Source organism: Acomys minous (assembly GCF_964271855.1).
Source record: "Acomys minous genome assembly, chromosome: 5".
Lineage (NCBI taxonomy): Eukaryota > Metazoa > Chordata > Mammalia > Rodentia > Muridae > Acomys > Acomys minous.
The window spans coordinates 58182800-58197772 of NC_140494.1; the positions used below are offsets into that span (position 1 = coordinate 58182800).

Consider the following 14973-nt stretch of genomic DNA (forward strand, 5'->3'; position numbering starts at 1 on the left):
GCCTCCACTGATGATGGTAGCATCCCTTTACTTGCACTTATGAAAACCCAAAACATTCCAGACATTGCCACATGTCTCCTGAGGATGAAAATCTCCCTGGATTATGATTGCAAACTATGCAAACTGTGCAGGACACAGCAGGAGCAGGCGCATGTCTTACTCTCTCCAACAGGGCCAGAGTAGGCTTCTTAAGGTCAGAGACATTTGGCCTGAACTTTGAAGGGTAAGAAAGAGTTTCTTGGTGATCAAGAATAGCTTTTAACATACAAGCAGGAAGGTGTCCATAGTCCTTTGTGATGCCATATTGGCCAAACTCCTATTTCCTACCATTGAAAACACATTCTCAGAAGCGCTAGGGGTTGCCTACGTGGTCCAGTTGGCTCCTTTTCAATGCTTTTGCTTATATGATTAGTGGATCCTTCTCTACATGAACAGTTATAACCTTGTTGCCTAAATCTAGCCCTGCACTATCTTTAAGAAAGGATTAGCTTCCTCATGCAAGCTCCTCTAGATGTGTATTACTTTCTTTTAAGCATCATACTGTAAACTGAGGGTCTGACTACACTGGATTCAGTATTGTAAGATACTTTAGGCATCACTTTAGATTATCATATGTCTTTTTTTTCCCCCTGTTATTGAAGGCGGTGATTTGAATGAAAAGGGCCCCCACAGGCCCTTAGGGGAGTGCACTATTAGGAGATGTGTCCTTGTTGGTGGAGGTGTGGCCTCACTGAAGAGAGTGTGTCACTCGGGGGTGGACTTTGAGGTTTCATGTGCTCAAGCCAGGCCCAGTGTCATCACTCTCTCTTTCTGCCACCTGCCAATCCAGATGTAGGACTCCCAGCTCCCTCTCCAGCACCATGTCTGCCTGCATGCTGCCGTGCTTCCCACCATGATGATAATGGACTGAACCTCTGAACTGTAAGCCAGCCCCAATTAAATGTTTTCTTTTTATGAGAGTTGTTGTGTTCATGGTGTCTCTTCACAACAATAGAAACCCTAGGACACTGCACATCAATAGGAATACACTTAAGTTCTACTCACCTGGGGAATGACTCATGGGGTAATGAACTTGTCTAGGTGTTGAGGAGCAGGGAATCTGGGAGGAGTGCAGGAGGAAGAATTGATGGTAACTCCTTCCAGTTGCTACGCTCCATGATAACACTATAGTGGGTGGTGACTGTCTCGCAGTAAGAGTAAATGAATCACAAGGAAACATCAATGAGTCTGGCTATTTATTGATACCATACAAAGACAGACTATGGTTATAATTTGATTTTGATATCAAGGTACTCATCAGGTACACAAAGAGTTGGGGAGTCAACTGGTGAAGCAGCAAAGAAAGACGGGGAGATAATGCCTTAGCCATGTGTGCCATGCCACCATCTTGGAGGGCAAAGATAGGTAGAAATACATTTCCCCCACCACATTACTTTTAGTGACACAGCTTAAAATAAAAATACCTGAATTACAAAATACTCAGATTAGCAAAAAGAGTGGCATTAAATAGATTGGATATTATAGCACCAGGCAGCTCAGAACGTAATCTTTCCCTGGGAAAGTGGATTGCTATGGATTGAGCACCAGACAGGCTATCCCAGAGCTTCATCTTGCAGTGAGAAAGGAGAAAGCTAGGACTTGTACCTTCTAGGTTATTATTAAGTAGCTTTCAGAGAACTTCAGGAAGTTAGGGTATGAAGTAGTGTAATCCCTCAAACTGTGTTTCAGCTTCTTGATGGAGGGTGTTCAAAACAGACTCTCTGAAAGCATTGTATTGGATGCCAGTGAAGACATGGCTGTCTCAGGAGACCAGAAGGAGGTGTGTGTGTGTTCTTGTTTAAGAAAACCTATCACTAACCAGTTATTCCTATAGAGGAAAACAATCCTTTGTCGTAAGACATGATTCATGACTTGAACAAAGGATTAACTATGAAGTTTCTAGGAATATTATTCTCAAATAGCCTTCTTGGAGGAGAGAGGATTCTATCACTCTGAAAAACAATGTAAACCCAACATGATGTATTTAGGCACAAAGCCCTATGGCTGACCACTCTGGCTCATGGTAAGTGTATATTCAGTGTCTCTTGCTGAACTTCTTGTGCACGCCTTCACGGTGTTAATGAAGGAGTTCATGGATGAAACAAACCAAGGCTTCATATTTGACCCTGTGAAGACACTATCCAGTTCTTTCTGTTAGAGTCATCCTACTATTCAAGCATCTATTAGAATCTCAAGTGTCAAAGTTTGGCGGAAACACTGATACTCCATAGGTGAGCAGCTGACTGATGACTCCTACAGCAAACACAAAGGACACATGCTGTAGGACAGTCTCACCATGGCAGAATAAGGGGATGTCCATGGTGTATGACCAGAGGCCTATTTCCTATAGTTGAGAAACTGGAGAAAGATCTAGAATGGAGCACCTGGCCAGACTCTCCCCACAGGCTTATGATGTTCTCCACCACATGGGCCCGAAATGGCATGGTCTATTTTTTTTTTTTTTTTTTTGCATTGGGAAATCTGGCCTATGTTATTTTGTTGAGGTCAGTAGAAATCCAGGTTTGTTCCTGAGTTTTGAAAGCCTGGTCACACCCAGGACTCGGATGCACTTTACCCTGTGCTAGAACAGTACCAGGTTAAGTTGACTACACATGGATTACTAAATTAATCCCTCTGAAAGCTTATGCTACTAATTTAAAAAAATCTCATTAGAAAAAGTCAAGTTCTCCATTTCTCCACTTACGCCACTAAGACAATAATGTAAGAATTTCTCTAAAATTGCTATTTCACCAGAGATTGTCATTGGCCAGCAATGTTTATATGTAAAGACAGAATGCAAGAATGTATGCTTAACTACACACAATTTCCATGGCTTCAGCAAATACTTCTCCTATTTCTGGTATACCTTGAATTTTATGCAAATCCCAGTGGTTTTTTTTCCCCCACAGGAATTGATCAGAATAATACATATTGTGGCTTGAAAGAGTTTAAAAATCACATACTATATAATGTTATGTTCATGGTCTCAGAACAAATAAAACTGGCATTGGCCAGCAACACCACATCACACAGAGCAGATGTCTATCTGGGCGTCCGTAGACACTTAGCCATCCGCAAGACTACTTGCTCATGTTTCTATTAGTTCTGCCATCATCACACAGAGCAGATGTCTATCTGGGCGTCCGTAGACACTTAGCCATCCACAGGACCACTTGTTCATGTTTCTATTAGTTCTGTCATCATCTAGGTATTAGCACCAGGTTCAATAGCACCATTCTAATGAATGGATAGGTAACCACAGGGAGATGTGGGGTACTGTACTCCAGCGTGAAGATGATGTATATTGATGCATAAGCCCAAAACTATGTGATCCATCACATGAAGGCACACATCGCCTCCTATCCTGTCGAGAGCTGGTTCTGAGGGCTTTCCCCAGGCCTTGTGTGTCTCCACATACCCACCCTTTCCCTCTTGCTTCGGTCCATAGGTTCACCTGGAAGCTTGCTTTCAATTTGCGATCACAGCCTCCTCTGACTTCAGTAGGAAGCGTTCTAACTTGTGTTTCAGGGTTCTGGACACTCTCGACTTGCCTGCTCTCCACAAGGTAACTTAGCTTTTCTGTCTGATTCTGTGTGTTATGTGTATGTATGTGCATGCATGTGAGTTGCTAGAGATCAAACCTACAACCTTGCACGTGTTAAATAGACCTTCTACCCCAGAGCTACAGCTCTAGAGGCAAAAGACTTAAATTTCTAGACTTCATACAATTTACCTGATTCTTTGAAGTGGCTCAACCTATAACGTTACCATTTCTCTCAGGAGAGAGAAGGGGTGAGTATAGTTTTTGTGTATAACCCTTCTGTACTGGGGATGAGGAGAGGAACTGAGGTCATGACCCAGATAGGGACAGGACAGGACAGGACATGACAGGAACACTCATTTGTTCGGGGGAAGGAGCTGACAAAGCTAGGGAAGTTCTAAGAACAAACCTCACATTTTCTTTCTTGTGCTAACATGAAGTTGGCTGATGTTCATTTGCATTTTTAGGACTTTTAACAGAAACTGTCAAACCTGGGTTCTAGATCACTGATTTACCCCCGCCTCGGTGCCCCCCTCCCATTGTATTTGATGCTTTCATTTTCTTAATTTCGGGTCTCCATGGTTTGTCCCAAGAGTCTAGGTTTCCAGTTGTGAAGTCCTTCAGGGATGCAGGGTAAGCTGAGGGCCATAGATAGCATTTTCTTCCTGTCCTTATTGACTACTGGGTAGACAGATGGTCCTAAAAATTGCCCCACGACTTTGAAACAGTGGCCATCCAAGGCAGCCAAAGAGGATCTACCCATGAAGACAAATTTAAAAGATTATCTGTTCCCTCCATATGTGTGGCTCTGTTTCTTGATGCTCTTGAGGTAGTTTGGAAACAACCTGTTCTCTGTTTTTATCTTTAAAGGGGGGGGGGAAGACATCTTTTCACAGACTTGTCTAACCTGGCACTTTCCCCAGGAGCTCATCTTGGCTGCTTCAGAATTCTCTCAAATACACTGTCTTCCTATCAGGGAGCAGCCAGCCCCAAGTGTCCTGTGCAGAACATTTTGTGGCTTGACACACACATTGCATTTTGGTTTGTTATGACCCAATGTTGAACCTAGAAGGTGCAAGGTGAAATATCAGTGATGTGACCTTCTGGACCATGTTCGTTGGCAGCAGGCTGTGAGGTCATTGGTGATGCCTTCTTTCTGAAGCTAGAGGGTGTCGTGGTTGTGGAGTAACTGCTGTTCTTGTTGCCTTTGGGTGTGGATGCTCTGTGCCTGTGGACAGGAGAGGCAACACTGAGCTCTCACTGAGGGCACAGAACACTTCTTCATGGATTTTAATGTCTGGCAGAAGCTGGTTGAAAGTCTGTCCTTCATGCAAGTTAAATCTGTGGTAGAAGAAAACAGTAACAAATGAATCCTCAGTGGCCGTAAACACAGAGACCCTCAACTGGTCGTCACACAGAGAATGAGAGGCTGTGGAGTGTTCAGCCCTGAGCAGGTCACACATCTCACAGCCCTTCTCCATAAGGCTCAGGGCTATTTGGGGAAGAGGGAGTAGAAGGATCATAGGAGTCAGAGGTGGTGGAAAACATGAGGGAAATGATGTTTTCTGGCCTCAGTGGGGCAATTGCACATTTGAACTCACAGCATCGTATCAGCATGTACAAGCTCAAGCCAGAACAATATCTCAGCACAGAGACAAGAGAAGAGCATTAAATTCCAGTATGAGCTGAGGAGCTGTTGATCTTCCCAGCTCCAGGAAAAGAGTTAGTTTTCTTTAATGTGATGCCTGGTGGTTTGGCCTCATGCAAGGGCAGATTCCCACTCCTAAAACTAGCTGGCCTCTGATGCTTTCATCAAGGACAACTTTAAGTTCAAGGGCAGCTTGTGACTCAGTTTATCCTCCCCTGTCATTCACTCACACATGCACACGCAGCTTTGTGGGAAACTGTTGGGCAACACAAGAGCCAGAAGGAACATCTTAGCAAGCATGGTTTCTTGGAGAAAGTATGATAGCTCTGAGCCCTTATGACCTCTAAAGCTGTAGGGAAGGCCTGGCACTCCCAGTAACCACTGTTCTGCCCTTTAAATATACCAAACTAGAACACAAAATTGTTCTCTTGTGCCAGTAAAAGGATCCTAGAGAGTCTGTGAGTCTCTCTGCTCTTCTTTCCCAGGAACTCCAAGTGTTAGCATTTGCTGGTTTGGCAGTGGCAGTAGGGCACACAAATTGGACTCAACAGTGAAGAGAAAAGCGAGGATTAAGACTTGGGGAAGGGGAGCATGGAGAAGTCCATTAGGGAAGAGTTGTGGGAGATAGGGTAAAAAATGTTTGAAGTACATTATATGAAATTCTCAAAGAATTAGTATAAAATGTTGGTTTAAAAAAAAATCCAAGGGCTATTTCTTTGGTGAAAAAGCACAACTTCTATTAATGTAATAATTTCTATTTCTACCAAGAAAAGGTTCCACAGCAACTCATAATAGTGGATGTTCAACAAGCCATCATGTATCAGACATTGCAGAGTGTTTGGGTTAAACTGACATCATTCTTTTGTGGTCATGTTAGGTTAGCCATTACGCCATGGCTGCCTGGTAGGCAAGGGATACCAACTCACTCTTTGTCTTTGGGTTCAGCTGTATGGCTTGCTTAGAAATCTTAGTAAATCCTAGAAACCTACAAGAAGACCATCAAGGCTGGTGGATGTGGGCCCAGGAGGCTCTGCTCAAATTACTGTACCAACCAAGGACAATGCATACAGTAAACCTAGAACTCCTATCCAGATCTAGCCATGGATAGCAACTCTCCACCGTTGTGTGGAGAGCGGGGACTGACTCTGACATGAACTCTGGTGCCCTTATTTGACCACTTCCCCTCAGTAGGGAGACCTGGTAGCACTCAGAGAAAGGATAAGCAGGCTACCAGGATGAGACTTGATAGGCTGTGATCATATGGTGAGGAAGGAAGTCTCCTTCTGTCACAGACCTAGGGGAAGGGAATAGGGTGAAAGCAGGAGGGAGGAGGAACAGGATTCTGCAGCAGAGTACAGTAGGCTCTTCATGGCACACAATGAGTGCTGTCCTTCTGAGAAGAGAGGCAGATCCACACAGAGAGAAGATGGCCATGTTGAGAAACATGCTCCAAGAGGGAAGACGGTCATTGAGAGGATATTAGATTGACATTAGATCTATAATAAATTAACATCAACACCCAGGAGGCAAGGAAGCCAAGCATTGCTGGAAAGTGCCAAAAGCTGGGTGAGAAAGTAGCATGGGCCGGCAACAACTCCATCTTGGATTTCTAGACTCTAAACGTTTGAAAGAATAAATTCACATTGTGGTGAGCCACATAGTGGATGCCAATTTATTGTAGTAGCCCTAGAAGAAGTCATACAACCTCTACTCTTAGCAATGACAGTGATTAAAAAATTCCCTATATTTAAGGAGATGTGCTTGATGCGTAGTGTACTGCTTAGCTCTCGAAGGCGGTGCATCTGTTCTTCCCTTTAAAATTTTTTATTTCTCCTTTCTGTTTCCTTCCTCTAAACCCTCTGTTATCCTTCAACTTCATGGCCTTTATATACATAAGTATCTTTATATGTTTATCTAGTTGTTGTCATATGCATAAATGCATAGAATACATATATTCCTAAATATAATCTACTCAGACTGTATAATGTTACTTGTATGTATGTTTTCAGGGATGACCTCTTTTTGCACCAGACAACCAATTGGTGTGCTATTCTCTGGGGGAAGACCAACTCCCAGTTTTCCTCAGTTGCCTATTGTTCTTTGGGTAGAGTTGAAGCCTTGTGCTGGTGATGAAGAAGTGGGGGAGGAACTCAGTGTGCATGCCCAGAACAGTTTCATTTGCTCAAAATAGGAGAGCCCACTTGTCAGAATACATTAATATCCAATGACTTAAGAGATATAGTCAAGCCTGCCTGTGTGTCCTGGTCCTGGGGACCCAGGCTCCCAGCTTCTGGGCTCTTGCTGTATCAGAACGGAGGTCCAAAAGCAACAGCAGAGGACAGAGATGGCCTGTGTTGGTAGTTTGTCTCTGATCTATGTCTAGCAAGTTATTTAGAGAATGACTGCAAATCTCACATCATAGCAGAGCTTAGTTATACCTGTTCTCTTTAGTATTGTAAAACAATGAAGGCTTCTGTTCATCAGCCAATTGGAGCCCAGCTCTGAAGTACATACAATGCTTGTGATTAGGGGCAGCTTGGAGAGCAGACCTTAATTGTCCTGTCTATTCAGCGGCATACTTGGGCATTTAAAAGGACAATTATCTGCCTGTTCTCCTGCAGGCAGCTGGGTCTAAGTAGATGAAACTGTATTTTGACCATGAAAGAACATTTAAAAGATGCTGACCGTTCCCATAAGACCGAGAAGTCCCTGAAGCCAGGGCATCTTATTCACAGCACTTAGCACTTGCAAGAAGTATCTTCTGATCAACAGTGTTTGTGGAATAAGTGAATGAATGAATCCCATCCAACTGGAAAATTCAGCAGTATCAACCCCCTCCTATATGTAATGTTTATAAAATTGAAGCAAACATCTAGTCAACTTTGATCGTGCCTGTTATTATGGGTTATCTTTAATTACATGTAGAGTATCTTTATCTGTTTTATTGCTGGACAATAAAATATTCAATAACCAAAACTGAACTACATGTAAAGATTATATTTTCATCTTGAAATCTCACACTGAATAGATCATGACTATCAGCTGGCAACTGAGGTTTATAACAATGAATTGTATTCACTAATAATTATCAGGAAAGCAAAAGTTAATGACTAGCTTCACGCTTACTCATAGAGAGGCAACAGGAAAGAACAGCGCAAGAAATTCTTTGATTTAAGAAGCCAACCACCTATCCTATCCCCTCCTATACCAAGAAGCTTTGAAACCAAATCACTCAGCACCAGGATTCTTGCCAGTGAGGCATCACAATAAATACACTATATCCATCCTGTGAGATCCAGTATGAATCCACAAAAGATATATTACTTTTCTACAGGATATTTTACTTCTTTTAGGTATTTGAAGATATTTTGAGATTAATATAATTGCATACATTCCCCCCTTCCCTCTCCTCTCTCTAAACCCCTCCAAAGTACACCCTGTTGCTCTTTTTCAAATTCACAACCTCTTTTTATTTAATTGGTGGTTGCGGTGGTGGTGGTGGTAGTGTTGGTGATAGTGATGGTGGTGGTGGTGGTAGTGGTGGCAGTGGTGGTGTGTGTGCCCGCGCGCGCACACACGTGTACACGCACATGCCTGCTCAGTCTGCATAATATCACTTGTATAATAACACTTGTATGCATGTGTTTTCAGGACTCCCTCCTGCTTTCACCCTATTCCCCTCCCCTAGGTCTGAGACCGAGGGGGGACCTCCTCCCCCACTATATGGCCCTAGGCTATCAAGTCTTGGTAGCCTGCTTATAAGAAAGCACAGGCCACACTTACCTAAACAATCCACAAGCCCTTCACAAAGGGGTCCTAGCCCAAGCTCATGGCTGTCCGCCATTCCCGGTCCTACCCTGACACAGTGGCTTCATCACCTCTGCCACCTGGTTAAGAAAGGCAGAAACAAGCCTTTCTCTCCTCCCCCTGCCACAAAATTCACAAAGTCTTGCAGAAGCAGCTGGATCTCTCCCCTCTCTCTGTCTGCACTTGCATCCTTGTTCATTCCCCCTGTACCCTTTAGGAGGAGTAAACTGCAGCCTCCTAACTGGTTCCTTCTCTAGCCTTCTCTGAGTAGCTGGAATCTTTCCCTCCCTCCCTCCCTCTGTCCTTCCCTCCCTCCCCTGTTTCCTTCTGTTTTTCATTCTTTCTTTTAATTTATAAAATTTTGAGATTATAATTACAGTGTCTCTCCCTTCTCATTTTTACCTCTATATCCTCCCATATAATCCTTGTTATTCTCTTTCATATCCATTGTCTCTTTTTTCTATTAATTGTTATTATGTGCATAATATACATACATACATACATACATACATACATACATACTCCTAAATACAAACCTGCTCAGTCTGTATAATGTTACTTGCATGTACGTTTTCAGGGTTGACCACTTGGTATCAGATAACCAATTGATATGCTATTTCTTGCGCTCCCAGCATTTCTCAGTTGCCAGTAGCTCTTTGTGTATGATTGAGGCTTCATGGACTTTCCCCATCAACCTTGGCAAATACCTAAGGCTCAGGGCACATTGTGGAAGAGCGGGCAGGAAGACTCTAAAAGCCACATCAGGGAGTTTGCTGTGGGAGTGTGTCTTCCGGTAAAATGTCAGAAGTCTCATCAATGTGACTTCATGACCTTGAGCTGTACAAGGAGGACAGCTATGGACATGTGGAATCATCTTACATTACTCCTCTCCTTTGGACACCTCAACAGTTCCTTCCTGCCTCAGGGGGAAAAGTGTAGACCCACCAGCATGTTCCACACACTCTTTATGACTGGAGCTTGAGCTTGCCTCTCTAGCGCTGCCATTTCCTACCTTTCCTTGAGTGTTGTGTCCTTGAGCTAGAGGAATGTGCCGCACCTCATCTAGTCTTTCTCCTGAGGATTCCAGAGTCTGAACCCTCTCCAGCCCTTCTAGATGAGGCTGGATCCTCTGGTTACACAGCAAGCGCCTTTACCCCTGAATCATCTCTCCAGCTTTTCTCCTGGTCCTTAATGCAAAGATCCTGTACATCAGTGGAGCTGAAGATAGCAGTAAAATGGTCATGAAAGCTTGTGTTTGAATCGACTCACTTATAGATAAGAAAAATGCAGTCTATTGACACAAACTAACTTGACCAAAGGAAATAGAAGCCATGTTAGGGTAAAGCAGTTGTCTTTACAGACAGGGTCTCCTTATCTAGCTGGTTTGGGCTGATCTTCAGCTCACAGTCCTATCACTGAGTGCCGGGATTACTAGTATATGTTGCCTTGCCGTGCCTGAATAAGCATTTGTCTTCTTAAAAAGTAATTATTATTTTGATGTGTATATGTGTATTTGCGTCTGTGTGTGTGTGATCGTGTGTGTGTGTGTGTGTGCATGCGCATGTGCACGCGTGCGTGCTTGCTTGCTTGCTTGTGTTTATATGCATCACGTACATGCAGGGGCCAGTGGAAGCCAGAATAGGCATTGAATCCTCTGGGACTCGAGTTACAGGCAGTTGTGAGCCCGCACTGTGGGGGCTGGGAACCAAACCTGGCTCCTCAGCAAGAGCAGCAGGTGTCCTTAATTGCTGTGCTGTCTCCACAGGCTTTAACATTTGTCTTTTTAAGTACATTTCCTACATGTTTATAGTAGTCACAATAAGTCTGCAAGGCTTGAGTTATTTTATCTCTTCATACTCACAAAGGAACACAAAACTCGGAATTAAGTGACTTTGTAAAGTTATGTAGGTAGAAGGTTACTGCTCCGGAATGGAAAGTGACTCCGGGACATCTTCCAAGTTAGAGCTGTTCTTCTGAAGAGGTGTGGCATACAAGGTGTGAAAAGGAGACCTGGGTTCTCTTATCAACTCATGTGTGCTACAAACACACCAGGAGTAACCTCCCAGGGTACTCTGTAGTCCACTTAAAGTGACTAAAATGACGACATCGGATGTCACATTTTCATGCACATTTTAGGTAACACTGGAGATCCAACCCATGAATCCACGAGCCCCTCGTGAACACACTGGGTAAGTGATCTGCCACTGAGCCACCTGAGCCCTTAGCCAGATGCTTTACAAAGGGAACCGGATGTAGCAGACCTAGTTGACTGTCCATGGCTCCGCTCTCCCTCTTTGGATCCTCTTGTGTATTTTCATGTTCCCACCTCTCCCGATACAATGTCAAGCTTTCCTTTTCAGCTTCTTTTTTAATCCCAAGACATTCTTGGCTTTTAGAAAGAACACTCACGGATTATCAAAATGCCTTCATTTCTAGTATAGAACATTAAATGTTAGCAAACTCAGCTCCTCTGATGTTAGCCCCTGGCCAGTAGGTAGATGGTGCAGGAACAGGAACATCCCTCTGGGCTCAGGAGCGGGCAGCATCTGTGTAAATGCATCTCGTTCTGGAACTCTCTTGCAGGTCAGTCTAGGCTCCGTGTCCCTGGGCCACGGTGGCTGTGCTTGCATTTTCTTATGCCATGCTTCTCCTGTGTTTTAATTGTGTTCCCCAAGAGCATGTCCTGAATGCTCTCAAATATATATTTATATATATATATATTTCACTTCGTTCTGGGCAACCTGACCTAAGACAGTATACTTAGATTTATAGATCATTCTGTGCTTGAATGGGTTCCTGAGAAAGGCTAGACTGTCTCTCAAACATCTTTGAAAAACATGAAATAATTCTTATCTGCCTGGAATGATATCAGCATAAATATGCTGTGAGGCAGGGGATCAGATGTGGTAATTCCTCAAAGACTCAAACAAAATTTATTAAATCGTATCACTTGCACTCACAGTTCCCACTGAGCGTCTTCAGCACCAAGGTTTTCTGTTCATCAGAGGGGCCAGAAAACGACCCACAAAGCTGAATCATGGAGGAGGACCTACTCACACAGAGCTGTCTCCACCACCACAGCCACACCCCACTGAGCAACCCAGCCACCTACCAGCACTCTTCCTGCAGGCTTTCTCGTTGCACTTTTGGAATTCTGGGGGCCTGACTTCGTGGTCGCAGAGGCACTGGTCTTGATCTTCAGTTGCATTGTCTTCTGAGGGGACACACTGGACAGTCCTCTTCTGAGAGCCACCGCCACAGGAAGTGGTACACTGAAAGAGAGACACAGAAAGAGTCGCAGTTCCTCTCCAGGACAACCAAAGGAGGGAACATCTCTAATCCCATCACAGTCAACTGAGAGAAAGATCTAAATTACCAAGAGCCCTTTGGACTTGAGACCACTGTGAGACTAAGTTGTAACGAAGTACTGCACTGCTGTAGCTGAAATTCATATCAGTCCAAGGTGTGAATTTGGGAAGAGCCCCATGTGAGAGGCTGTTGGAATGACTTTAGCTTCCTGTGCTGGTGAGGTCTCCATAGAATGTGCTCATCTTTCCCGCATTTGAGCATGCGCTGCAGCTCTTAAGACACAGCTACAACACTGGGGTCTAGCCACCAATGGTAGCTCCATAGAGCCACGCCTATCCCTGCTTCTCCTAAGACATAGCTACAACACTGGGGTCTAGCCACCAACGGTAGCTCCATAGAGACATGCTTACTCTACCATTCTTGGCTCATCCAGGAGAAGGTGCTTGAGTCAAGATGGGCCAGTTAGTCACTTCCTTGGGAACTTGTTACTGAGACATAGAAAGGGATTTCATTTTAGGGTGATTGCTGCAAAAGTGAGTGTGGTTGTTGGCTCCACTTCCTGCCAAGCGACAGAAGAATGAGAAACCAGATTTTCTGTTGCACTATAGCAATGTGAGTGGGATGAAGTACACATTCAGGGAAGAATGAGAATGAGAGATGGTCTTTGTAGGGGTTACAGTATTGATTCTAACTAAAACTCTCCATCCAAACTCTCATTTTGGCATTGTTAATATATGGCAAGCCTCATCTTGACATTATGAACACACGATGTGAAACATAAGGAGAAAGGGTGAGCTGAAAGGAAAATAGAAGAAAAACATCGCTATTTAGCCATGGTGTTTTCCAGTTTCTCTGGGGTAGTAGTGCTTTGGGGCTAGAAGTCAGGCATGAGTAAAAGGGATGATGCTATTAGGGAAGCACAAAGAGCATGGAAAAGGGACATTGGAGATAAAATCCAATGGGAAACGGACATAGGGCTGAATAAAGACCACAGTGTAAATAGCGCAGAAATGGGCCTACAGGTCTTTGAGTTTCAGTCTTGCTGGACCTTGATTGATCTCCAGCTCTACTGACATACAAGATGCCACTGTTAACAGAAGGATTGGTCACCTGCAGCAGGAGGATGAGTCTCTAGTTTGTGGAAGCTCCTTTCTTGAGACAATTCCTAAGAATGTAAGCAATTACCTTGCAGCTGGACTCTGGATGGAACACTGAGAGTTGTATGGAAGAGTTGGGGGGTGGAAGGACGTGGAGAGGTCAGGAGCCCTACAAGGAGACCATCAAGGCCAGCAGATCTGGACCCAGGGGGCCCTGTATAAACTGATGCACCGACCAAGGACAATGCATGCAGAGAACCTAGACACCCCCCCCCCCCCCCCCCGTTCAGATGTAGCCAAGGGACAGATCATTCTCCACTTGAAGGTTGGGGGTGGAGGCGAGGACTTCCTCTGACATGAACTCTAGTGCCTGTGATTAGAGCTCTTCCCCCTTGTGAGGCGGCCTTGCGGGCACACTGAGGAAGAGGATGCAGGCTATCCTTATGAGACCTGATAGGCTGTGGTCAAATGGCAAAACGGCGGGGGAGGAAGGTCCCCCATGTTAGAGGGCTAGGGGAGGGGAATAGAGTGGAAGAGGGAAGGAAGGAGGATGGGAGCAGGAGGAAAGATAAGAGCAAGGGATTACAATTGGGAAGTCATGTGAATAAATTATCATAGATAAAAATTAAAAAAAATTGTGACTATTTTTTTAAAAGATTTATTTATTATATATACAGTATGATTAGATCACATTACAGATGGTTGTGAGCCACCATGTGGTTCCTGGGAATTGAACTCAGAACCTCTGGAAGAGCAGTCAGTACTCTTAACCATTGAGCCATCTCTCCAGCCCCAATTGTGATTGTAAGCCTGTTCTCTCTCTCTCTCTCTCTCTCTCTCTCTCTCTCTCTCTCTCTCTCTCTCTCTCTCTTCCTTTTTTGATTGATTGATTGACTGATCTGTTTTTCAAGACAGGGTATCTCTGTGTAGTCTTGGTTTTCCTGGACTCGCTTTGTAAACCAGGCGAGCCTGCCTTGTTTTACAGACAAGGTCTTGTTCATAGCCCTGCTGGCCTGAAATTCCCACTTCCCTGCTTCCACCTCCCAAATGCTGGGGTTCCAGGCGCATGCCACCACTTCAAGCTTCATTTTAAGCGTTGTCAAGTGTACAGTGAAGCAGGCTTAGGAACTTTCTCAGTGTATACCAACCATCTACTGAACTTTTTCATCTGAGCAAACTGAAACTGTATTTTTAAACTGCTTCTCACCATCCTCCATCTGTACCCCAGCTCGTGGCAAACACCTTTGTATCTTTTTAATCTCCTTTGATCGCTGTAGGAATATCACCAAATAGAACCAGACAGTTGCCCAATCGTGACTAACTTATTTCAGTTAGAGTAATTACTTCTGGTTCATCTGTGTTGCACTGTGTACTTTTCCTTTCTAAGGTGGAATAATGTTCCATTTATATGGGTTCCATGTTGCATTTACCTTCATCCATTGAGGGACATTTATGTTGGCTCCATGTTTTCGCTACCATGATACATACATATACTTACGGTCTTCACTTTATGCCATGTTTTGCTATTTCTT

The 14973-nt window shown here is 44.1% G+C and overlaps 1 protein-coding gene across 1 annotated transcript in view; it reads right to left on the reverse strand.

Annotated features, from left to right (window-relative positions):
- Positions 1 to 1221: 1221 nt before the first annotated feature.
- ADAMTS12 (ADAM metallopeptidase with thrombospondin type 1 motif 12) overlaps positions 1222 to 14973 on the reverse strand; it is a 259452-nt gene continuing 245700 nt past the window's right edge. The window contains exons 23-24 of the mRNA XM_084784120.1: positions 12148 to 12307; positions 1222 to 4921 (exon numbers count right to left, since the gene is read on the reverse strand). Of these exons, the coding sequence (XP_084640246.1) occupies positions 4743 to 4921; positions 12148 to 12307 (339 nt within the window). The 3' untranslated portion in view covers positions 1222 to 4742. The remainder of the gene's footprint in view (positions 4922 to 12147; positions 12308 to 14973) is intronic.